At 42.8% G+C, this 26,523-nt stretch overlaps 1 protein-coding gene and 1 pseudogene across 5 annotated transcripts in view; one reads left to right on the forward strand and one right to left on the reverse strand.

Annotated features, from left to right (window-relative positions):
- The window catches only part of LOC144598880 (RCC1 and BTB domain-containing protein 1-like), a 51,139-nt gene that overhangs the window by 13,063 nt on the left and 11,553 nt on the right, over positions 1 to 26,523 (reverse strand). For 3 of the 5 annotated variants that reach the window (XM_078409431.1, XM_078409429.1, XM_078409428.1), the window contains 11 exons: positions 24,967 to 25,163; positions 23,132 to 23,282; positions 20,270 to 20,436; positions 19,250 to 19,408; positions 16,910 to 17,017; positions 15,582 to 15,724; positions 13,618 to 13,808; positions 12,688 to 12,814; positions 12,448 to 12,599; positions 9,733 to 9,863; positions 5,579 to 7,902 (listed from right to left, as the gene is read on the reverse strand). In XM_078409431.1, coding sequence (XP_078265557.1) covers positions 7,762 to 7,902; positions 9,733 to 9,863; positions 12,448 to 12,599; positions 12,688 to 12,814; positions 13,618 to 13,808; positions 15,582 to 15,724; positions 16,910 to 17,017; positions 19,250 to 19,408; positions 20,270 to 20,436; positions 23,132 to 23,282; positions 24,967 to 25,092 — 1,596 coding nt within the window. In that variant the 5' untranslated portion in view covers positions 25,093 to 25,163 and the 3' untranslated portion in view covers positions 5,579 to 7,761. Of the gene's footprint in view, positions 1 to 5,578; positions 7,903 to 9,732; positions 9,864 to 12,447; positions 12,600 to 12,687; positions 12,815 to 13,617; positions 13,809 to 15,581; positions 15,725 to 16,909; positions 17,018 to 19,249; positions 19,409 to 20,269; positions 20,437 to 23,131; positions 23,283 to 24,966; positions 25,164 to 26,523 lie in introns of those variants that run through there. The other 2 variants (XM_078409432.1, XR_013547919.1) reach the window with 2 other exon arrangements.
- Positions 1,176 to 6,817, forward strand: LOC144598445 (uncharacterized; annotated as a pseudogene).

A 26,523-nucleotide genomic window follows, 5' to 3' on the forward strand; every position in this document is an offset into this window, starting at 1 on the left:
GAATGTGTAATAGACGCCAGTACTTATTACTCCTGTAATTATTCTTCATGAACTTAATTTGCTACAATGCATTTTGGAACGTTACAAAGTAATTAAAGAAGTAACTCTTAAGTCTTTGTCTCTATTTAATCAGGTCGAATATCAAAGATATTGTATCGTTTCAATGCAATTTCAAACAATTTACAAACCATTAATAACTATGTCTTGTGAAATAATAGCAAGAGTAAAATTAAGATGGAGAAACAAGATGCTAGAATCTTGAGCAAAACACAAAGAGCTGGAGGAACTTAGAGGGTCAAGCAGCATCTAGAAAGGGAATGAACAGGCGATGTTTCAGGTCAGGACCTGAAAATTTAAAAAAATATATTTTTTTACAGGTCCATGTTGCAATTTGTACTGATAAATTACTTTGTCGAACTGAAAGCTTACAGCAGTTCTATCAAAGAGTAAAAGTATGCTGGATTGATTATATTAGGCAAAGCTATCCAGACTGCAGCATTCTTTTACTTGTTATTTACTGTCATTATTGTAATGCATGAATGTGTAATACTTTTCCTTTATAGACGACACTGTAGAATTAGAACGTGACTGAAGATTTTTTTTTTAACTCATTGCTAAATTCATAAATTTTTTAAGGAGTGAACAATCAGAATTTAAATAAAAATCAATGAATTTGATTTTAAATATTTATTTAATAAAAATAACATGTGCAAAGTGATGGACTTAGAGCCTCTCAATGATTTAGTGTAGTGGAAATTAATTCTGAATACTTTAGGAACTAATGTTGCGAAAAATAATTCAGTTGGAATATATTTCACAGAGATATATATTTACATCACTGATGATGTGTTCAGGAGCAGCAAGAGATGTATTTAATCAATCAATCACTGTGCAGGCGAAACCAGTGGTGACCAGGAATAGACTGGTTGACAACCAAGAACAGGGTGGTGACGACTGGGGAGACAGTTGGCAGCTCGGAAAGTGGGCAAGCGGGGCGGGGCGGCAGCCCAAACCACATCCTCTGAGAGGAGGAGACCCAACCAAGCTGCAGATCGACTTATGGAAAAATACCCCCAGAGGCGTCTGAGAGGGGGGGGGGGTGGGGGGAGAGGAGGATGATGTTCACCCCAATTTGACGGACCAGGCTTACAACTAATGGCAATGGACAACAGCCTATGAGTATGATGTAGAAAGGTCTGCAAGAACAGCCGAGGCCTGACCCGGATGAAGTGTTTGGAGAGAGAGGGAGCGTCACAACGCACAGGTATCTTACCTGGTGAGACGCGGGAGGAGCCATGCCCGGAAGCACCCCATAGAGCCCGAAGTCTCCAAGTGGCACAACTAGTCCCTCAGGACAGACCTCCGGAGAAGGTTCGAGTCAAATGGCCACAGGCTTGCAAGACGGCAGTCTGGCATCAGTTCGATGAGGACGCCGCCAAGGTGCTAAAAGCAACAGCGATGGGAGTCGTGGATCGAAGGCTGTAGACGATGACGACAATCATTGTCAGTCGAGCTGTGGAACGGTTTGGAGCAGTGGAGAAGAAGCTTGCCAGAACACCCTTCATCATGAACCGAAGAGCAGCAAAGATCCACAAGATCCGGCAGGAGCTGAAGTCCCTCATGAAGCAGTACAAACAGGCCAGTGAGCTGCGAACCATCCTGAGGGAGAAACTGCTGACCCTCCGTAGAGCCGAGTGGCAGCAAAGACGCTGGAAGGAAAGAACCAGGAAGTGAGTATCCTGGGCAGAAGCACAGTGGGAGTTTGGCTCGCTCTAAGGAAGAGAGCGATCGGCACATACAGACCACCTACAGCAACCCCATCAGGCAGCAGGAGCTGGGCCAGTGCAACATCCTGATAAAACCACCTCCACCCATCAAGGAGTTTGACAGTAGAGAGCCACTTCTGAAAGAGGTCCAAGACGTTGTGAAGAGAGCAAGATCAAGCTGAGCCCCTGGCCCGAGCGGTCCCCTACAAGATCTACAAGAACTGCCTCTTGTTACTGAAACGGCTGTGGAAGATCCTGAAAGTCATCTGGAGGAGAGGGAAAGTGGTGCAACAGTGGCGATTTGCTGAAGGAGTCTGCATCCCAAAGGAAGAGGATTCCAAGAGAATCAACCAGTTCAGGATCATCTTGCTAAGCGTTGAAGGCAAGATTTTCTTCAGTGTAGTAGCGAGGCGACTGACCAACCAACGTCCTCTCCAACAATGGCTACATCGACACCTCAATGCAAAAGGGAGGCTTATCTGGTGTGTCGGGGTGTCTAGCGCACACGGGAGTGGTGACCCAGCACATCAGAGAAGCCAGGGAGAACAAGGGAGACCTGACAGTGCTCTGGCTTGACCTGGCCAACGCCTATGGCTCCATCCTGCACAAGCTGATCCAGACAGCCATGGCCAAGCATCATGTGCCGGGCCAAGTGGCCGATCTCATCCTGGACTATTACAACCAGTTCAGCATGAGAGCCTTGGCAGGATCAGTATCATCAGAGTGGCACAGAGTGGAGGTTGGGATCGTCACAGGCTGTACCATTTCCGTGATCCTTTTTGCCTTGGCGATGAACATGATTGTCAAGTCTGCTGAACCAGAGTGGCGGGGCCCTCGGACCAAGTCAGGAATGCGCCAACCACCAATCAGGGCCTTCATGGACAGCCTGACTGTCACTACTGAGTCAGTGCCAGAAGGCAGGCGGACCCTGCAAGGGTTGGAGAAACTGATTGGATGGGCAAGGATGAGGTTTAAGCCAGGAAAATCAAGGTCACTGGTGCTGAAGACGGGCAAAGTCATGGACAGGTTACGCTTCCGCATTGAAGGGACACCAATCCAAACTGTCTCCGAAAGCCAGTGAAGAGTCTTGGCAAGGTGTTTAACAGCAGCCTGAAGGATACAGCATCAGCCCAGGCAACCTGTCAGGAGCTGGAGAGCTGGTTGAGAGCGGTGGACTGGTCAGGGCCTTCCCGGCAAGTTCAAGGAGTGGATCTACCAGCATGTCCCAATCTCCATCGTAGAGAGCTTGGAAAGGAAAGTCAGCAGCTTCCTCAGGAGGTAGCTGGGACTGCCCAGGAGCCTTAGCAGTATCGCCCTTTACGGTAACAACACCAAGCTTCAGCTGCCCCTGAAGTCCCTGGAGGAGGAGTTTAAGGTGACTCGGGCCAGAGAGGTGATGCTATACAGGGACTCCAGCGATCCCAAGGTGGCACAGGCAGGGGTGGAGGTGAAAACTGGGAGGAAGTGGAGAGCCAGCAAAGCTGTGCTGCAAGCGGAGCCTCGGATACGCCACAGAGTCCTGGGGGGTGCAGTGACTTGGGGAAGAGCTGGTCTGGGAACCTTCCCAACTGTCCAGTTTGACAAGGGGAAGGAGAGGTGCAGGCTGGTCCAGGAGGAAGTGAGGGCAACGGTGGAGGAGGAGAGGTCCAGCAGAGCGGTTGGCTTGAGGCAGCAGGGGGCCTGGACAAGGTGGGAGCAGGCCATGGACCGAAAAATCACATGAACTGAGCTCTGGCAGGCTGAACCACAACGTATCAAGTTCCTAGTCCAGGCAGCGTATGATGTCCTGCCCAGCCCATCGAACCTCTTCATCTGGGGCAAAGCGGAATCTCCAGATTGCCCGTAATGCTCAGGCAAGGCGACATTGGAACACATCCTGAACTGCTGCCCAAAGGCTCTTGGGCAGGGCCGGTACAACTGGCATCGACCAGGTTCTGAAACCCATTGCAGAAGTCATCAGCATGGGAATCAGCAGCTGCAGGCGAGCCCCACCACCCAGATGATCACCTTCGTGAAGGCTGGAGTGCAGCTGCCAAGAACCTCAACAGCCAAGAATCCGTCAGGAATCCTGGTGACTGCGAAGGGTTGGCAGCTTTCTAAAGACCTGGTGAAACAGCTGAAATTCCCACGACCATCCTGAGGCCAGACATCCTCCTGGTCTCAGAGGCGACCAAAAACATTGTCTTGTTGGAACTGACTGTGCCATGGGAGGACCATCTGGAGGAGGCCCACGAGAGGAAGACCACCAAGAATGGTCCCGCCCCCAGTACCAGCTTAGTTGGGTCCCGCCCCCAGTACCAGCTTAGTTGGGTCCCCTGCTAAGTGCGAAGAATTCACTAAATTTTTCACCAACAAAGTTGAGAACATTAGAATGAACATTTCCCCTCGCACCCGTGACCTAGCTGTCTCACTAGTCTGTTCATCTAAATTGGACTGCTTCCAACCCGTCACTCTATCCTCCCTTGCAAAGCTTGTCTCTGCTATGAAACCTGCAACCTGCCCCCTTGATCCTGCCCCCACTGCCCTTCTGAAGGATGTCATTGCAATAGCCGGTCCCAGTATCCTCTCTATTATCAACAGTTCTCTGGCCACTGGCACTGTTCCAACCAGTTTCAAGCACGCGGTGGTCCAGCCCCTACTGAAAAAACCTAACCTAGACCCCACCTTGCCTAGCAACTACAGACCCATTTCCAAACTGCCATTCCTGTCAAAAGTCCTTGAAAAGGCAATTCTAAACCAATTAGTGCCCTACCTGCACCAAAACACCATCCTGGAAAGTTTCCAGTCAGGTTTCAGAGCCCACCACAGCACAGAGTCTGCCTTGTTGAAGGTACACAACGACCTGCTTCTCGCCATCGACACCGGCGACTGTGCAATCCTGCTCCTTCTCGACCTCAGCGCAGCGTTCGATACATTGGACCACACCATCCTTATTGACCGTCTCCGGTATGCGGTTGGCATTGATGGCACTGCCCTGAGCTGGTTCGTACCTCAAAGATAGGAGTTTCGCCATCAACATAGGCAGTTATTCCTCTGCTCCAGCTAGCCTCTCCTGCGGAGTTCCACAAGGCTCCATCCTAGGCCCCATTCTCTTCTCTCTATACATGCTCCCCCTTGGCCAAATCATTCAAAGGCACGGCATTTCTTTCCACTGCTATGCCGATGACACTCAGCTTTACCTCCCCCTGAAACCCAACAACCAGTCAAATTTAAACAGCCTCTTACACTGCCTTGAGGACATAAAATGTTGGATGGCACAGAACTTCCTCCAATTAAATGAGAGCAAGTCTGAGGTCATCCTATTCGGCCCCCCCCCCCCCCCCCCCCCCGACTCCATCAAATTGATAACAGGCAGTCTTGGAAGTCTATCCTGCCTAGTCAAACTGCATGTCAAAAACCTCGGCATGATATTTGACTCTGCATTAAAATTTGATAAGCAAGTCAACGCTGTGGTAAAAGCCAGCTTCTTCCAACTTCGAACCATAGCTAAAATCAAACCTTTCCTCCAATTCGACGACACAGAAAAAATCATTCACGCTTTCAATTCTTCCCGCCTAGACTACTGCAACTCCCTATACACTGGGATCAGCCAATCTTCCCTGTCCCGCCTGCAACTGGTCCAAAACGCCGCAGCGAGACTCCTGACGGGTGCCCGTAAAAGGGACCACATCACCCCGATTCTGGCCTCTCTCCACTGGCTCCCTGTACGGTACAGAATCAACTTCAAGCTCCTCCTATTCACGTATAAAGCCCTAAATGGACACTCCCCCCCCCACATCAAAAATCTTCTAACCCCCCTCTCTAACTCCAGGTCCCTCAGGTCGGCCGACTTGGGTCTACTCACTATCCCGCGGTCTAGGCTTAAGCTCAGGGGTGACCGCGCTTTTGCGGTTGCAGCTCCTAGACTGTGGAACAGCATCCCTCTCCCCATCAGAACTGCCCCCTCCATCGACTCCTTTAAGTCCAGGCTCAAAACCTATTTCTACTCCCTAGCGTTTGAGGCTCATTGAGGAGGCGCTGTGAACTGTTTGCATACTACTGTATGTTTCTTTTTTTTTTTTCCATTGGAACCTAATCAGATGTACAGCAATTTGGTCAACGTGGGTTGTTTTTAAATGTGCTATACAAATAAAATTGACTTGACTTGACTTGACTTGAAGAATGCAGGGCTGGAAGGCAAGGTGCATGCCCATTGAGGTTGGCTGCAAAGGTTTTGCAGGGCAATCGCTCTACAAAGCCTTGAGTACACTGGGCATCACTGGAATGGAGAGGAGAAGAGTCATCAAGAACACCACAGAGGCAGCAGAGAACACCTTGAGATGGCTCTGGATCAGGAGGTCCATGGGGAGGAGCGAATGCCACCTGAACACAAGTCGTGGTCTGATCAACCACGGCTGGGTCACCCGGGCAAGGGTGTCTGATGTTGAAAGACCCGAAACACCCAATGACCCCAGGTTACATCACTGATGATGTGTTCAGGAGCATCAAGAGATGTATTTTATCAATCACTTAGTAAATGCATGTTTGCAGAGCTGCATGCAAGATGCCGAGGGACAGATAATCTTTATCCCTGTAAAACAGGATGTTAAAAGTACAAGAAATGAGCCTGGCCAGGTGACTGGTGTAGTTGTGGAAGAGCATTTTGGGGATTGTGATCACAACTCCTTAGGTTTTAAGATTATTTTGATTAGGGAGAAGGCTGGACCTTGCCCAAAGGTACTAAATTGAAAGCAATCTATAACATTATTAGGCAGGAGTGCCGGAGGATACACTAGGCGCAGTTATTGAATAAGTCCACATTTGACATGTGGGAATAGTTGATTGAAGTTCATAACCGGCATGCATCAGCAAGGAAGCTGGATAAGGATGACCAAAGAGCTTGTAAATTTGGTCAAAAAGAAAGGAAGCACACGCATGGTTTAAAAGGATGGAATACAACAGGGTCTTTCAGTAAGAAAGGAGGAAAAAACTCAAACATGATTAGAAGGGCCAAAAGGGGCCGTGAAATAAACGGCTTTGGCGAATCACAAAGCTTTTTATACCTACATTAAAAACAAGAGGGTAACCAGGGGGAAGATGGGACAAGTAGGACAACCTACTCTTGCAACTGCAGAACAAAAAAAACATGGAAAGTAAATCCATGGCATTGGTAACAGCACCAAATTCACTGAAATCATCCACCATGCAGGTGGCTTTTTTTTTTGTTTTCCATGTTATATGAAGCTGGCTAATGATCCTGTATTCTCAATATCTATAATGAAATCTATCAACAGAAGGATAGGAAGGATCCTGCATAAAAACAATGCTATAAATTGACCTATAGGGCAGCAGAGTGGTGTAGTTAGTAGAGCTGCTGCCTCACATCTCCAGCGATCTGTGCGATCTTGCAATTTCCCTCTGGGTGCTCCAGCCTCCCCCCACATCCGAAACACAAGCAAATTGGTAGGTTAATTGGCCACTGTAATTGCCCTTAGTATGTAGGCAAGTGCGGTCCGAGTAGGAGATGATGAGAACATAAGGAAAATAAAATGGATTGATATTGGAAGGACCTATTCAAAAATGGATCCTTGGTGGGATGTAGAGCCTGTTTACATGCTATATTGCGCTTTAACTCCGTCATTCTGACAAACACAAATAAAGAACATAAAATAAAGAACATTACAGTTCTAAGTACCATGACTATTTATTGGGAAACACGACAGCTTTGTGACATTAATGAAATAGAGATAATCTCCAGTTCAAAACAAGTAGTTACTGTCACACAATTTTGTAAGATTCATACACAACCATTTCTGTACAAGAGGACAGGAGTGTGATTATTTACATCCAGAAAGCTAACAGCAGTCAAGCAGTGAGCCATAATATCAGTGCAATTTTATACTGGCAGGAGTACAATGAGCTTGATAGAAGACTGAAGACATTTTGCAGCAAATTCTCATTAAGTCACGGAAGAAATATATTTATAAAGAAATTTAAGTATATCTACCCAGCAAACTCAGTTTCTGAAGGCTCCACATTTGCTTGCCTTTCCAAAAAAATCTTTCAAGAGATCTCCATCCATTTGCCAAAATGCATCAGTGTTGATCACAGCAGTCAAATGATTCACACAAAATTTGAAGCAAAACTCTTCCAAATCCTACACACAAAGAAATAAAATAAATTGAAGTAATAAATCATAGCAATACAAGAAAATGGGTACACAATGTTGGAATAATTCAGCAGGACAAGCAGCATGTCTGGAGAGATGGAATGGATCACCCAGGTTGAGATCTTTCTTCAGACTGAAGAAGTCTTGACCCAAAACGTCATCCATTCCTTCTCTCCAGAGATGCTGCCCATCCCGGATATCCTGCTGAGTTATCCAGCATTTTGTGTCAATCTTCAGTGTAAACCAGCATTTGCAGTTCCTTTCTACACATAGTAATACAAGAGATTATTGGAAATGATTTGAGTTCATTTCCTGCTGCAATAAATTAAAAATTGCTTCTTTGTGCAAAAAAGTCGCACTTTACTGATCAACAGTCAGGAAGACAAAGGGAGGAACTTGTGATGCTACAACCTGGATATTTCTAAGTAGGTGAGTTTAGTTTATTATTGTCATGTGTACCAAGGTAGAGTGAAAAGCATTGTTTTGCATGCTATCCAAACAGATCAGATATACCATGCATAGATACACTCCGTTCAAACTTGGGCACAATAGATAAAAGAGAGACTAGAGCGATTGCTTTGGATGGTAGTAAATCTTTCTCTGAGAAGAGCACACGGAGTCACCACGCTCCGGCGTCATTTTGGTGATTCACCCCTAATTTTCCCCAATTCCCAATGAGTATTTCAAAGTTCAGATTTAATGAAAATGTAATTCCTTTTGTGCTACTTTGCCAATGTCAGATTCTCAGTTGCATGAAAGTAGCAGGGAGAATGTTGTGGGAGGAGGTGATGGTGGGCGGAGCATTTCATGACTTGTTAGGCCATGGCTTTACAGCATAAAGGGTGAGGATCGCTGCTGTTCAGCAGATCATGGGCCTGGTGCTGGGTTCTATGTTCTTGTCTTCAATTATATTTCCCAGTCGACCAAATGACTGGGGTGCGGGAGGATACCCCACACAATCACAAACTGTACATTGGAAGTACTGGGGCTGAGGCAATAGTACCTGTTGCACCACTGTGCTACCCATTGACATCGCCCACGACTATGTTGCCAGTGTCTGAACTTTCAGTCTTATATATATTTAATAGGATATCTGTACGGAGTTTGTACGTTCTCCCCATGACCTGTGAGGAATTTCTCTCAGATCTTCAGTTTCCTCCCACACTATAAAGACACATAGGTTTGTTGGTTAATTGGCTTAGTATAAATGTAAAATTGACCCTAGTGTTTAGAATAGTGTTAATGTGCGGGGATCGCTGATCGGTGCGGTGAGCCGAAGGGCCTGTGACTGCTGTATCTATAAACTAGACTATTGCCTGCGCACATTGAGGTATGATGGCTCTTGATTAAAAATTGTCTTTAGAATTCTCACTTCTCCCTTTCTCAAGAATTTCCTCCATTCCTATGGCTCTGAAATATCGACCTTCCTTTAGTTCTCAACCATTGGCGACCATGCCTTCAGCACCCAAACCACAACTCTTAATTCCTTTCCCATTTCTCTTTGACTCTACTTCCCTTTCTTCTGTTAAAAAGAAAATCTTTGAATTTCCCAGCCCTAATATCTCATAACATGGAACAGTGTAAAATCTTGTTTGGGAATGCACTAGGAATTTTTTACTGCGTTAAAAGACATTATAGAAATAAGACACTTCTGTTCAAAGCTAAATCAGAATTTACTAATGGACCCAAGACCTTGACTCTATTTTTCTCTCTCCACAGAGACTGCCTGACCTGCTGAGTATTTCTGGCATTTTCTATATTTCTTGAGGATTTCCAGCATCTGCAGAATTTTTCTTTGAACATTTCATCAACTCGCACCTTAGCATCATATCGGACAGCTGCTGAGAGCAACAAAAATGCGTTCTCCATAGTGATATCTCTCTTGATTATATCCTGGCACAGCTTCTTCACGGTTTCTTCACAGTAAGATGTAGCCAGATCCAGAAGCCCTGTGAAGAATAAACAATCAGTACTGTAAAACACCTCATGTAAAATAAAACTAAAAGGTAAAGCAAGACAGAATAATGCGGAACCCCCACCCTATTACAGTGACAAGTACCGCACCATGCAAATACATTCAAGCATTGGAGAATACATAAAGAATTTGCAGAAAATTCTGTATCTACACTGCAGAGGTCATGTTTAATTCTAATAAAAAATTAGAAAGAAGCAGTTTTGAGCATCTACAGTATATTGTATTATAGTGCTGTGGGTGTCATTTTGGTACCAAATAAAGATATTTATCCCATAACATTATTTAAAAGGACTTACTATTGTCTCACTGGTGTATACAAATTGGCTCTTGCAATTCTTACAATGACAATACCCGAAGAGTATAACGTGTTTTTGGGCAGCTATGTTCTGAAAGGCAATATATATGTATAAAGCATATAAATACGTTTTTTGTTCATAACCTTGCAGAACCCAAAAATAAGTTGGCTGATTGAATTATAATTTTCCTTCACATGACTGAAGAACAGTGGCAGAGCCGGAAATGTTTATGCGAGTTGTGACAATTTGAAAACTGTCTAAACACACTGCTTAAACGTATCCATTTTAGAAGGACAAGATGTTACTTAAGAAGTTTCAGAACTCTTCAGATTTTCCCCATTGTCTAGAGAAATCTCACCCGCTGTTTAGAAATAAATATCTAAGATATACATGCTCTTAGAAAGAGAGGTTGATTAGGGATAGTCAACATGGTTTAGTGCGTAGGAGATCATGTCTCATGGATTTGATTGTTTTTTAAAGAAGTAACCAAGGAGGGCAGGGTCGTAGACATCGTCTATTTGGACTTCAGCAATGCATTTTACAAGGTTCCACAAGGAAGGCTGCTCTGGAATGTTAGTTTGCATGGGATCCGGGGAGAGCTAGTTAACTGATTGCAGAATTGGCTTTGTGGTAGGAAGCAAGAGAGTGGTGGTGGAAGGTTGTTTGTCATCTAGGCCCATAGGTGTTTGAGTCCATTGCTATTTGTCATCTACATCAATGATTTGAATCAGAATGCACAAGACATTTTAGTAAGTTTGCAGATAACAGCTAAAATAGGTGGTAACATAGACAATGAAGATGGTTACCAAGAATTACAGCAGGATCTTGATCAGTTGGACAAATGGGCCAAGGAATGGAGTTTAATCCAGATAAGTGTAAGGTCTTGCATTTTGGGAAGTCAAGCCAGGGAAGGACCTTTGCAGTGAACAATAGGTCCCTGGGGAATGTTTGTAGATGGTTTAAGGTGAGAGGGGAAGATTTAATAGGAACCCGAGGGGCACCTGTTTCACACAGAGGGTGGTGGATATATGGAACGAGCTGCCAGAGGAAGTAGTTGAAGCAGACACAGAAACAACATTTAAAAAACATTTGGACAGGTACAGGGATAAGAAAGGTTTAAAGGGATATGGGCCAAACATGGGGAAATGAAACTAGCTTGGATGGAACATCTTGGCTGGCATGAACAAGTCGAGCCAAAGAGCCTGTTTCTGTACTGTTAAGGGATGGGTAAGACTAGATGCTCAATGTCCTGGGGGTACAGATACTCCCAACACGATAGAGGTGAAATAAGAGAGAAGTGGGGGTTGCACTATTGATTAGAGAGACGTCAACAATGTACTTGAGAGAAAATTATGGGGAGAATGTCCAGAAGGTTAAGAAATAAGAAATGGATGACTGCTTTGATGGGATTATACCATAGGCCCCCAATAGTCAGCAGTAAGTAGAGGAGCAACTATGTTGAGAGATCACAGATAGGTGTATGAATAATAAGGTTGTAATAATAGGTGATCATAACTTCCCTAAAATTGACTGTGATTGCCAAAATACTAAGGGATTAAATGGGGCAGAATTTGTTAAGTGTGTCCAGGAAGGTTTTCTGAAATAAAACGTAGATGGCTCTACTGCAGAAAGAGTTAACCTTGACCTCCTTTTAGGAAACAAGGGGTGGGGGGGGGGGGGGGGGCAAGTGGCTGATATGTCAGTGATGGAGCATTTTGGGACCTGTGACCTTAATTCTATTAATTTCAAGATAGTTATGGAAAAATAAACGATTGTTCCGCATATTGAGATTCTAAATTGGAGCAGGGCTAATTTTGATTCAATAGGCAAGGTTGATTGGAGGGGGGGGGGGGTCTCTTAATCAAATAGAGAAACATCTGGCAAGGCTTTTAAAAGTAAGATGCAAAGAGTTCAGGGCCAGTGTCCCCCCATAAGAATGCAGAACAATGCTGGCAAGGTAAGGTACCCCTGGTTGATAAGGGATGTTAATCGCCTGATCAAGAAAGAGGAGACATGTCTCATGTCCAGGCAGGTGGGGTCAAGTGAATCCTTGAGGATTTATAAGAGTGTCGGAATACACTTAAGACAGAAATTAGGATGGCAATAAAGGGAGCATTGGTGGATTCAATTCCAGCAGTAATTAGTGGAAGATTGATCCTTTCCTACATCAGGGAATGTTCTTCATATGAAATATATCATTAAACAAAGTAATATTTATAATATTGATTCCTTAGCTCCAATAAATAGTTACATATACGGTACCTACTGCGTCCTCGGGAGGTAGGTTGACAGAATCTGTGTACAGGTATTCTAGAAAGGCACGGTAAACTGGGTAGCTAAACTGGTCGATTTCAATCACCTCTTTCTCATCTTCACTCCAGTAGGACTGGAACATACTTCGGAAATGTTCACACCTGGGGTTAAGCAAAACTAACATTTGCACAACATTTTACAAAAATTGAATTCCAAAAAAAAACACTGGATGAAATTTCAAAGCAGTACCTGATTTTTAGAATAGCTTTATGAACATGGATGAATTTTCCTTCCACGCAAAACTTTAAATCAGATGTTTCCAAACGGTCAAACTCCCTGTGCAAAGACTGGGCTACTGTTGGGTGATCATTCTGTTCTATACAGAGTGAACATTAAAAGACACAGCTAAGTGTTCCACAATTACATGAAGCAGAGAAACATCCTGACAAACTACGTCTGTCTGGGGATAAGCTATCTAAATTGCGCTGAAAACTCATCTGAATAAATTACACGGGATGTGCACAGGAGGGTGACATATTTAGGTGGAATCAAATAGAGGGTAAATAATGGCACAGAAATCTGATTATTCATAATGTAATAATTTAATAATTAGTGGACGCAAATTCAAATAGCATATGCAAGCAAAAACGAGGAGAAGAAAAGCAAAGACCAAGGAAAATGTGCAAACAATGCAAGTTTACTGTCCGGAGTATAAGTACGGAGAGGACAGGTACAATCTTGCTAGCAACAACATTTCAAGCACTTAAATGCAGAAAAGAAAACATAATATACATAAATTACACAAATACTTCAAGACTTCAAAAAGAAAAACAAAAGCAAAAAGAATAAGACATTAATTGGGACATAACATAATTAGAAAAATAAAGTCCATGATGATGCAAGAGGTGGTCAGTGGTACCCCATTGCCAAGGTAGGATTATGTTGTGTCTATAGTTCTTGAACCAACCCGCTTAGACAGCACCCGAGTTGAGCACAAAACCCGGGTTTCTGCTCTACTAGCTGCACCATCTGTCTATGACACCCATTCCTTTTGGTAACAAATTTGTAACTGGACCAAAAATACCATACAGGTTCAAGATGCATGTAAGATAGTTTACAACTCTAATATATAAACATTTCAGATTGGACGTGTGTTCGTCCAATTCATCCTGAACTTACCTATGGACAGGAGGCGCCACGTAACTGCAGGAGACGCAAAGCAAGCAAACACATCGTCTGTACAGGAGAAATGTGTGAGGCGTGGTATGGTGACCGATTGCCCACGGCATTGGCCCCACATGTACACTTGGCCACTCTGGGTTTTAGCAGCTGAGGTACTGGTGGAATGGCAGGTTGCAATCTCCACAATCCTACAGAACAAACACAAATAAAAGAGCTGGTAGGAAGGCACAAAGCACAATATATTGAAGGGATTTTGTTTTTCTATTGAATTAGTCAATTGTTATAAATTAGTTGATAACTTTTCATACTTAGTGCATCAAAAAATTCAATGTAGCACTCAACCACTTGCATTGTTTTAAACGTGGCGATTCATAAAATACACTTTCATTGATCAGACGAGGCTGTGAGATAAAAAGCAATCCAACAGCTAAGTATTTACTTGGAAAGGTGATGGGAGAAAAGCTACAGGAAAGACTGGCGCGTACTGTCTCAACCAGCAAAGCTTGAGTGGGAGGGAAAGCAATGGACTTTTTATCCATTTGTCATGAATGATAAAAGGGTTGGCGATCAACAATATAAACAGAGCTAAAAACGAAATAACATTCTTATCGTGTCAAGCATGTAAAATATCTACTTAATTTGTACATTCATTGAATGCATTTAAGCTCATTTTAAGTTTTGCTTAAGTTTTCAAGTGGGCAATAACTTCCTGCAAATGCCCAAATACATATCTGCTTAAAGTAATCATGATAACATCAGGTCCTGAAGAACAAATTTAAATTAGACAAGCATAGATTTTACAATCCAGATCACAACATGAAGAGGAATTCCAAGGCTCATTCACTCATTCAGCAGCCAATGAAAAACAATTGTTAAGTAATTTCTGCCATAGAATCCTCCGAAAACACTGCAATCTATTTTTTGCATGCAAATTCTTGTGGCTACATTTGAACCAACTGTGCTATTTATAAACGTCAGGAATATTGGTGGAGCACATGGCTCAATCAGCATCAATGATACTGAAGTGGAAATGGCTGAGAGCTTCAAGTCCTAGGCATTAATATTATCAACAATCTGTTTGGGACCAGTCACATTGAAGCTACAGCCAAATAAACCACACCAGCTTCCTTAAAAGACTGAGGAAATGTGGCACATCTCCAACAACTCTTACCAAATTCTACTGTAGTAAGCATTGGGATGCATCATAGCTTGGTTTGGGAACAGCTCTGCCCAAAACGACAAGAAATTGCAGAGTTATGCATGTTACCCAGACCAGATTCCCCACCACTGACTCCAGTACACCTCACACTGTCTCAGGAAAGCAGCCAACATAATCAAAGACTTGTCCCAGCCCAAGTTATTCCTTCTACTCCCTGCTTCCATTGGTCAGAAGACCTAAGCTTGAAAGTATGTACCATCAGACTCAGGAACACCTTCTTCCCCTGATATCAGACTCCAGAATGGTTCTTCTGTATGCTCGGGTACAGTCCCTATTTTCACTGCAGACATGGGACTTTTTCTTTGGACTGTTACGCTACAATGCTGAGGAACCATATTCTGCAATCTGATGTTATTCTCTTTGGTCTACCCGATGTACATGTTTGGCTTGATTGTATTTATGTACGTATAGTATTATCTGATTTGATTGGATATGGTGCAAACATAGCGTTTCACGGTGTCTCGTTACATATGACAATAATAAACCTAAACCTTTTTTAAAAACTGGCAATTAATACATTCCTTGATTTTGAAAAATGACATCTCTACAATCCCCTGCAAAGTTTTTCTTCTTCATTTATTTCTCCAATTCTTTTTTGAAAGTTACCGTTGAACCTATTTCTACTGTCATATAACAATTCACTATGCAAATTAATATTTCCTTCATCTTTACACTTTAAGCAGCTAAAAGCAATATATTGAGAATCCAGTTACAAACTGAATTAAATGTTAAACCGCATTACCTTTCTTTCTCCAAAGTGATCAGCACCGGGACCATCTGGTTGGATCTACTTCCAAAACCCAGCTGCCCAACCGTATTAGCACCCCAGGCATAAAGCAAGCCCTCATCTGTTAGTGCGAGCGTGTGAGCATAACCACAGGCAATCTGCAATCAAGATAACGTTCATCAACCACAATAAAACTCAAGAATGCATTCTACAAATTAGAGCCAAGATTAAATTTATGGTGGCACAGTGGCACAGCGGTAGAGTTGCTGCCTTACAGCGCTTACAGCGCCAGAGACCCGGGTTCGATCCCAACTATGGGTGCTTGTCTGTAAGGAGTTTGTACTGCGAGGGTTTTCTCCGATATCTTCGGGTTCCTACCACACTCCAAAGACATACAGGTTTGTAGGTTACTTGGCTTGGTATAATTGTAAATTGTCCCTTGTGTGTGTAGGGTAGTGTTAGTGTGCTGAGTTACTCCAGCTTTTTGTATCTGTCCATGGCTACTTCTGTGTTCCCTGATTGCAGAAATCAAAACATGCCACTAAAACTTATCATGACTCATTTAATTGCCACTGTTTCCATCCACTCTTGTCATTCATCTGAATTGGGCAAAGATATCTTGGATTTCTGGTCTGAAGAAGGGTCTCGACCCAAAACGTCACCCATTCCCTCTCTCTTACTTGCTGCCTGACCTGCTGAGTTACTCCAGCATTTTGTGATATCTTGGATTTCTGGTCAATCAGAAACAGAGAGCTTCAAATCCCGTGGATATTATCTACAGGTAGTGAGAAGGTGGAACTAGACACTATTGGGAGTGTTCGAACAGTAGTTGTACTGTACAGTAGTTACAGAGAGGCTGCAAGGGGACAGAGGGATACATGGACAGATTTACATGAGAAAAGAAAGCTTGTGTGGAACATAAACCCTACGTATTTTGGCCTATGTAAGAGCACAAAATACTCTTAATGTAACTGCAAGAAATAAGTTATTTATTAAAACTTGTATTGGCCATGAATAAAGCACAGCAAAATCGTCATATTTTAGCAACATCCAGTTAGTTATTTCAAAACATTTTTATGCATTTCACATTTGAATTTAGTTAGGTTATTATGATTGATTACACCAATGTTGCTAACTTGTACACAGGTTCAAAGAAAGAATGACATGCTATGTGAATTTAAAACTTTCTCACTTCATGCAACTAATCCCCCAGACTAGTTTACAACTGAATAACATAATTTGACAGAACAATTTAAAATCTAGTCATGCCACACTAAAAGTTAATCTGCTTTCTCAAAAAGAATAAAGCAGCTCATTCTTCAATAGTCCACATCAGTACCCACCTGTAAGATGCAAATTCCTTGTAATGCGATCAACCTGTAAGGAATAAGGTGATTGCCATTGAATCCTGATCCCAGTTGGCCGTTGCCATTGTTACCCCAACCAAACACCTGTAAAATTAGAAGGAAAGTGCTCAGAATGATGTAGATCTGAATGGAAGCTTTTTGGCCCAAAATGCTTGTGTCACCCTTGCAGCAGTTCCACTCTCCTGTTCCTTTCCTTCAACATTGCACTTTATCCCCAATTATTTGTCCAGTGCCCCAATGAAAGTCACTTTTGAATCTACTCCACCATGCATCCAGGCAATGTAATGTGAATTACTGCATTAAAGGAAATCTCTTTGCTCTTTCAATTCCACTGTGCCAAATATCTGCTGACTTACTGGGTGGAATCCACTTGCATACCCAATATTACTGAGAGTGTTGGTAAATGTTCCTCAGAGATGTTCTCTTATCATGGAATAGAAGACTGCTGTATGTTATTGCAGCCTTAGTATCATTGCCAGTAATCTTACCGATATCTACCTTTATTGTCACATGTAGAGTCTGTGCTCCTATCTTTTGCAAATAACAAGGACTCAGAGTATGTTAAACATGGCCTCTGCTAATTCAGCTTCCTGGTAAGGAAAACAATTACCCCCTGGCTACCACTGTTATAAGTCCCTTTAATTTTCTCTGCCTTAGGACAATATCTCTCTTTCCACACAATCCTAACTATTCAATTCATGAATATATCGTCCTCACTAAATCTCAGTAGAGGATCCTGCAATTTACAAATTTGCACATGACACTACCATAGTGGTCAGATCTCAAACAATTACAAGATGGAGTACAGGAAGGAGGGAGAACTTAATAACAAGGTGTCGAGACAACAACCTCTCCCTCAATGTTAACAAGATGATAATGCTAGTTAATAACTTCAGGGAATGAGGTGGTTTACACATCCCATCAAGCATCAATGGTGCCAAGGAGGTTAATATCACCAATAATTTGTCCTGGACCAACCACATTGAAACTATGGGCAAAAAGCACACCAATCCCTCTACTTTCACTGAAGACTAAGGAAGTTTGGCATATCTCTAACAACTCCTGCCAGGTTCCACAGAGGCACCATAGAAAGCATCTTATCAGGATGCATCACAGCTTCGTTTGGCAACTGGCCTGCCCAAGACCCCAAACAATTATAAAGAGTTATGGATGTAGCCCCTTTCCTGCCCCTCTTCCATAGAATCCAATTACATTTCACACTATCTTACAAAAGCAGCCAAAGACCATTTTCACCCTGATCATTCCCTCTTCTACTCTCCCTGTCAGGCAGAAGATACAAAAGCTAGAAAGCAATACCACCAAATTCAAGATCAGCTTCTCCCCTCCTGTTATCAGTCTACTGAGTAGCTTTCCCATAGCTAGGGTGAAGGCCCAATCTTCCAACCTTAAGTATATGGTTAATGGTAAGAGCCTTAACAACATTGATGTGCAGAGGGATCTTGGGGTCAAAGTCCATAGTGGCAACACAAGTAGAGTAGTAAAGAAGGCAAATGGTATGTTTGTATTCATCGGTTGGGACAGGATTAGGCTTATTATCGTCATGTGTACATAGGTACAATGAAAAGCATTTGCTTGAGTGCTATCCAATCAAATCAAATATACAAAAATACAATCAAGCCAAAGTATAAATGGAAGAGGGAAGAGAAAGATACCAGAATACAGAATATAGAGATTCTCAGCATTGTAGCATTAATTCCAGAAAAAAAAGTCTGCAATGAGTTAGGTCTAAACAAAAACAACAGGGGCGGGGAAAAGAAATGACCAGGAAGAGAAAGGTCCTTGAAAATGTTGTCTGCTCTCATGATGCACTGTGATGTGGATATGTGGTCAATGTTGGAGAGTCTGGTCTGTGTGATGGACTGGGCTATGTCCGCAATTTCTTCGGCAGAACTGTTCCAAACCAAACTCTGATGCAACCCGACAGTATAGTTTCTATGGTACATCTGTAGATGTTCATAACCACTCTACAATGTGGTTGGTACAGTAGAGATTGTTGACTGGTGGGTGCCTGATGGTGGTCGAAGCAGATACACGATAGTGGAATTTAAGAAACTTTTAGATATGGATATGAATATGCAGGGAATATAGGAAAATGGATTGCATGCAGGCAGAGGTGATTAATTAAACGGTACCATGTTCAGCACAGACATTGTGGGATGAAGGGCTTATTCCTGTGCTGGATTGTTCTATGTTTTATATCACGGTGAATCGCTGTGCCCTCATTACCCTTCCAGTAACATAAGCAAGGTAATAATGAAAGCCAGCTTGTGTGGTGCATCACAAAACATGAAATACCTCTCCATTGTCTGTTACAGCCACGGAGAATACTTGACCACAAGATATGGTGATAATCTTCCTGTACTCTAGACCATGTATTACTCTACGTGGTGTTGCCTGAGTTGTAGTCGATCCTGATCCGACTTGCCCACAGTTGTTGGAACCCCAAGAATAAACCTGTTATCAAAGCAAATGAAAAAGCGTGAACAATGTTTTTAAAATGTGCAGAATTGTTACATTCCAAAGCAAGGTATAAAATGTGATTAACTTAACAAAGTCCAGTAGATGCTCAGATATCTTGGACCAGGAACCGGCACATGCTCACAATTCTGAGGCCATGATTTTCCAAAGAGTGAACAATATTCCAATTTGCAGAAATTAAATTATAAAATCATCACAGCACGGAAAGACAAGTTGAGGCCCATTGCTTTTTCCAAGAGAAAACCAGTTGGTCTCATTCTCTCTCCAAAGTCCCACAGCCCTAAACGTCCCTTTATAATACTTAGCCAGCGCCTTTTTGAAGACTAAATGACTACCTGTGTCTGAGCATTCTAGATACCTAGCATCTTCTCATGTCACCTTCAGCTCTGTTGCCCATCACCTTATTCTCCGTCCTTTAATTATTGACCCATCTCCCAACATGGACATCCACTCGGTCAATACTCTTCGTAATTTTAAATATCTATAATCAGATCTCTTTGTAATCTTTTCTGTTTGAAGGACAACACGAGCTTCTACACTATATATAGTGAAAATTGAATTCCTTTATTCCTGCAATTAGAACACAGAACAGTAATGCACAAGAACAGATCCTTTGGCTCACAATGACACCCTGCTCCCACAGGCCCTCTCATTCTATTTGATTATATGAAAAATCAAAGGAAATTTGGTTGAAGCTCACATAGTAACACATAAGATTTGTATTTCATTAAAATTAAATTTTATGCTGAAAAGTGTATCAACAATGTAGATAAAATTATATTAAAATAACAAACAAAAAAGATGTTATTATACCTCAATGAAAAAGTAATCTCTCACCTCTCCATCCGATGTGAGAACCATGGAATGACTGAAGCCACAAGCCACCTCGACTGCTTTCTTAGCACAAAACATGCTGGAAACGAGAAAAGGCAATGAGGCAGGACCAGTTGTTCCATTTCCCAGCTGGCAACTGCTGTTGAGACCCCATGTGTAGGTCTCTCCCTCTGTAAAGAAGAACATAGTTTTTGACAAAATGACTGGCATGCTCCAAAAATTACCCATAGATGATAGTTGGCAAATGCAATGCTAGCATTTATTGGCAAATGCAATGCTAGCATTTATTAGCAAATGCAATGCTAGCATTTATTTCAAGAGGATTAGAATACAAAAACAGGGATGTAATGCTGAGGCTCTCTCAAGGCACAGGTCAGGCCACATTTGGAGTATTGTGAGCAATTTTGGGCCCCATATCTGAGGAAGGATGTGCTGGCTCGGGAGAGGGTCCAAAGGAGGTTTACAAGAATTATCCCAGGAATGAGTGGGTTAACAGGTGATGAGCATTTAACGGCACTGGGTCTGTACTTGCTGGAATTTAGAAGGATGGGGGGGGGACTTCATTGAAATTTACCGAATAGCGAAAGGCTTGGATAGAGTGGATGTGGAGAGGATGTTTCCACTAGTGAGAGTGTCTAGTCATAGCCTCAGAATTAAAGAACGTTTCTTTAGGAAGGAGATGAGGAGGAATTTATTGAGTCAGAGGGTGGTGAATTTGTGGAATTCTTCGTCACAGAAGGCCGTGGAGGCCGTCAATGGATATTTTTAAGGCAGAGATAGATAGATTCTTGATTAGTATGGGTATCAGGGGTTATAGGTAGAAGGCAGGCGAATGGGGTTATGAGGAAGAGATTGATCAGCCATGATTGAATGGCGGAACAAACTTGATGGGCCGAATAGCCCAATTCTGCTCCGATCACTTATGGCCTTATGAGACACTCAACCCGACTGAAAATCCAGATCTGTATTCCAAATGATCAATGGTCAAGGCAGCTTTTGGGAGATAAGTGTCTTTTGTGTGGGTGAACTCATGAAAGCATGTGCAATCCCAAGAGATCGGTCAAGTAACCATTAAATGAGTGGGTAGGTAGTTTGTGAGGTGGTCCCTTTTTCCAACCACCACACATTCTCCAAACATCACCAAGCTCTCAACACCATCCCAAATGCTGCTCCTCCTCTCTGGTGTTTCAGGCCGGAGATTCCCAGGATCGTCTGTCCACTACTTCAAGCAGCACATCCATGAATCTTTTCCTCGTCCAACTACTAATCTTTCCCATGACCCTTATCAGAAATATATGGTCTCCCCAGGTTACGAATGACCCGACTCACAGAAATCCATTTTAATTAAATACTCCCATACATTTTAAAAGCATTCTTCAAACTAGTAATGATAATATGTTTAATTAATAATCAGAAATGGTGTATATACTCCGCTAGTTTATTCCAGGTAGTGTGAGGGTGATTATTCACTGAAATTAAATAAATGTATTTAGAGTAATACGATATATGTAGCTATTGAAAACAGACATTTTTGACGTATGGAGAAATCATCTAATGGGCAGTTCTCAAGAATGGAACCCTTACATAACCTGGGACTGCCTATCTTGCGGTTTGGAGTCACAGTGCTTCTTGCCCACATAGCAAACCAAGTTTAACATGGGCCTTAATATTGGACCTCACATTCAACATAAGACAAAGGCCCTGGACCAAACTACCCCAGCTTGACCACAGTTTAGTTTAGAGATACAGCATGGAAACAGGCCCTTCAGCCTATTGAGTCCATGCTGACCTTCGATCTCCCGTACTCACTAGTTCTATTATCCCATTTTCATATCCACTAGCTACAATTTACAGGCAATTTATAGAGGCCAATGAATCTACAATCCTGCATGTCTTTGGGATGTTGGAAGAATCCAGAGGACCCGGACGAAACGCACGTGATCACATGCAGAATGTGCAAACTCCACACAGACAGTATCAGAGGTCAGGATCGAACCCAGATCTCTGAAGCTGGGGCAGCAGCTCCAACATCTGCGCCACTGTGCTGCCCTAATATAGGAAAGCAACAACGCCCTCTGGCCATAAAGATTCAGGCTGAGATATGGACCATATCTTGGGACCCACTTAATGGAATAAGACATTGATGATGAACTTCATTGCCAATTTCAAAGCATCAGTCTAGCCTTTGATCAATTCTGGTCAAGAGTATTTAAATCGACATCTCAGAGCGGACATAATATATGTGATCTACCAAGCAGCACTGGAAATTAAATTAATGTCTTTAGAAGCAATCGGGTTCACGAACATCTACAGTCCTTACCAGGTGTGGCCCTAATATGACTAGTGACACAACAACTTGGTTAACTCTTAACCACTACTGCAGCAACCCACGCCACAGTATGAAACTGCTATTTTCCTTTTCCTTGGGTGAATGCAGCTTGAACAAGCACTACACCTTCAAGGATAGCCCAGCCCGTGTGACTTGACATCTTGGACATCACCTTAAACATTCACTCCCTTGACCACTGACATACTGTGATCACAACAGCATCTATAAAAAGCTCTATAGTACTTAACAAGGCTTCTTTCGACAACATTTCCCAAACGCGCAATTTCGAACATCTAAAAGGCCAGTGGGAACAGCAACAAGACCCCTTCAATGCATCATCTGGAATGGGAAACATTTGCTGTTTCTCAATTATCATTGGATTAAAATCCTGGATTTCTGTCTTCACTGGCATTGCAAAAGTACCCATTGCAGGACAAGATAATAGCAGACATCAATTTTCTTAAACATTTTTAGGGGATGGGCATTAAATACTCCAAAGATGCCCCCAAGTGAAATAATAAATGAAACAAGTTTACCTTGAGTAGCGAGTAAAATATGTGGTCCACTTCCATAACTGAGAGATATTATACTCTTCCCACACAAAGCATCAATTTTCTTTGGTACTGCTATACTTTGGCCATCTCCGATTCCTAAGCAGCTACTGCAATTCACCCCGAGTGCAAATACCTGGAAGAGACAGGTTGTGTACAGTAAGCAATGCAAGAGTCCGAGCTCTTTGTCAAGTTGCACCACTCATGTCACAAAACACTTTCACCTTTTTAAACACCCCAGATAAACACCTCTTCCTCCACAAAAACAAATGTTCATAAATTGACAAACCAACCCTATAGAGCGAGGAGAAAATCCAGGTGTGGAGGGCTGAATCTGCACATATTCAAAATAAATAAATACATAAAATTCATTGGAAAAGGGGGGTTAACCAAACTGCAGCCTGATTCTTAAATGCAAAAAAGGAAAAATATCAATTCTAATTTTCTAAGCGGTGATCAGCTTGATATGAATATTAGAAATGGTTATGAATCCTTATGAATATTATAAATCAAAAAGTTAATCGTAATCCCAAAAGGGGTCACATTTGATGAATCATATTGCAATCTTTGAAGGGTCAATATACACAATATACAAAAATGTCACAAAAACTAAGGAGCTGATTGTAGACTTTAGAAGGGCTCAACATCCGAGGACATACACGCCACTGGAGTTAAATGGGATTACTGTGGATAGGGTGAGCAGCTTTAAATACCTGGGAGTCCACATCACAGAGGATCTGACATGGACAACACACATTGCCGTACTGGTGAGTAAGGCAAGGCAGCGCCTTTACCACCTCAGACAGTTGAGGACATTTTGAGTCTCTCTGAGGATCCTTCAGTGCTTCTACTCTGGGGCTGTAGAAAGCATCTTGTCCGGGAACATCACAATCTGGTTTGGGAACAGCTCTGCCCAGGACAGGAAGGCTCTGCGGAGAGTAGTGTGTTCGGCTGAATGCACTATGGGAACTACACTCGCCCCCCTGCAGGCTACCAAATAGAATGCTGAGAGCAGGAGTTAAATGGTATGCTGGGTTTTACTGCAAGGGGATTTGAGAAGGAAAAGGTTTTAAAAGTTTCAAAAGCATAATTGGGAGTATTTTTAAATTCAGGAATGGTTGATCAAGAAATTGCCAATATCTGCAGTTGCTTTTGACAGTATGTATGTATATTCATGTCTGTAAACGGTAGAACTAGTTTCCTCTCTCTAGCTCAACTTTTATCAATTATTCTTTCTTACCCAACTAAACTTGACAAAATGGGATTTCTTAGGGATTATTAACACTGGAACATTATCAGGAGTTAAGGAATAGCTGGACCAGTTAGTTAATTCAAACACGAACAATCTTCAAAAATACATGTAAACTCCCTGCAGTAATCAGTCAGGGAGGCAGTAAGTGACCATCTACTTTATTAACACATTGTTAAAGACATATATATTCCCTGCCACATAGTACACAGTTCAGGACATGTCTGCTTTGTGAATTAATGTAGACAGCAGGAACTGCAGATGCTGGTTTGCCAAAAAAACCCACAAATGTTGGAATACATCGTTGTAAATGTTGGCTCACGGAAGCCTCTGCGCCCATACATGGAGAGTCAGATAGCACCTCTGGAGAACATAGATTGGTAATATTTCGGGTCAGGTCTGAAGAAGGGTCCCGATCCGAAATGTTGCCTATCCATGTTCTCTTGGGATGCTGCCTGACCCACTGTGTCAGTCCAGCACTTGTGTCTTTTTTATGAATTAATGTTCCGGCAGTTTGTATATCCAGATAGAGAAATAATCTGTACTAAAATAAAATCACCCAAGAACTTACATTGTTATCCTTTGTTACATAGACAGCCTCAGTAGCTGTAGTACCAAAAACACAGGCTTGCTGAATTGATTTGAGTTCTTGCGGAGAAAGTAAACTGAACACTGGCCACTTTCTAACATCCACCATGACTAGATTCTTATGCAGAGTTGATGAACATGATCATCCAGTCACATTTCCTCCACGATATAATTTGGTATCTGGAAGACAGATGGAAGAAATTAATAAATTTGATTTATTATATCCGCATCCGCTGCACCCCACTGAGTCATTTACCATTTCTTTCTGGGATTCAACCACCCCAAGCCAGTTGTGATAACATCCAAGGACGACTTCATCAGAAAGCTGCTCAGCCTAACCACCTTCTGCATGACATCCTTTATGAGGAGGCCCCATGCCGGTTGCGCTCACGGAAGCCTCTGCGCCCATACATGGAGAGTCTGGATGCAGTGAGCAATGCATCACTAGCTGTTCCAGAAGGACTCCAGCCATACTTTGAGACCTGGTCACCACACCCTCCAGGCAACAATCTCCGCAGGAAGGCCTGGGTTCAACTGAACAGGCTACGAACTGGTGCTGGTCGCTTCGCAGCCAACATGAAAAGATGGGGCATTGCAGACACCGAACTCTGTCCTTGTGGTCAAGTACAGACCAACAAACATGTCCTAAAGGAATGTGCTGGGACAAGACCTCCCTGCCCACTATCCCAACTTGATAACCCCCAATTAGAGACTTACCTCACCAATTGCCACTTTTGATTGTTGTAATTGACATACAAAAGAAAGAAAGAATAATTTTTTTGATTAGCACTATGAACACGGAGGAAAAAATGTGAGATTATCCACTTTGGTGGCAAGAACGGGAAGGCAGATTATTATCTGAATGGTGTCAGGTTAGGAAAAGGGGAAGTACAATGAGACCTGGATGTCCTAGTACATCAGTCACTGAAAATAAGTATGCAGGTGCAACAGGCAGTGAAGAAAGCTAATGGCATGTTGGACTTCATAACAAGAGTAGTTGAGTAAAGGAGCGAAGAGGTCCTTCTGCAGTTGTACAGGGCCCTGGTGAGACCGCACCTGGAGTATTGTGTGCAGTTTTGGTCTCCTAATTTGAGGAAGGACATTCCTGCTATTGAGGGAGTGCAGCGTAGGTTCACAAGGTTAATTCCCAGGATGGCAGGACTGTCATCTGATGAAAGAATGGAGCGTCTGGGCTTGAATTTACTGGAATTTAGAAGGATGAGAGGGGATCTTATAAAAATATATAAAATTATTAAGGGATTGGACACGCTGGATGCAGGAAACGTGTTCCCGATGTTGGGGAGTCCAGAACCAGGGGCCACAGTTTAAGAATAAGGGGTAAGCCATTTAGAACCGAGATGAGGAAACATTTTTTCACACAGAGAGTTGTGAATTTGTGAAATTCTCTGCCTCAGAAGGCAGTGGAGGCCGATTCACTGGATGCATTCAAAAGAGTTAGATAGAGATCTTGGGGCTAGCGGAATCAGAGGGTATGGGGAGAATGCAGGAACAGGGTACTGATTGTGGTTGATGAGCCACG

Source organism: Rhinoraja longicauda, chromosome 12 (genome assembly GCF_053455715.1).
Source record: "Rhinoraja longicauda isolate Sanriku21f chromosome 12, sRhiLon1.1, whole genome shotgun sequence".
Classification (NCBI taxonomy): domain Eukaryota; kingdom Metazoa; phylum Chordata; class Chondrichthyes; order Rajiformes; family Arhynchobatidae; genus Rhinoraja; species Rhinoraja longicauda.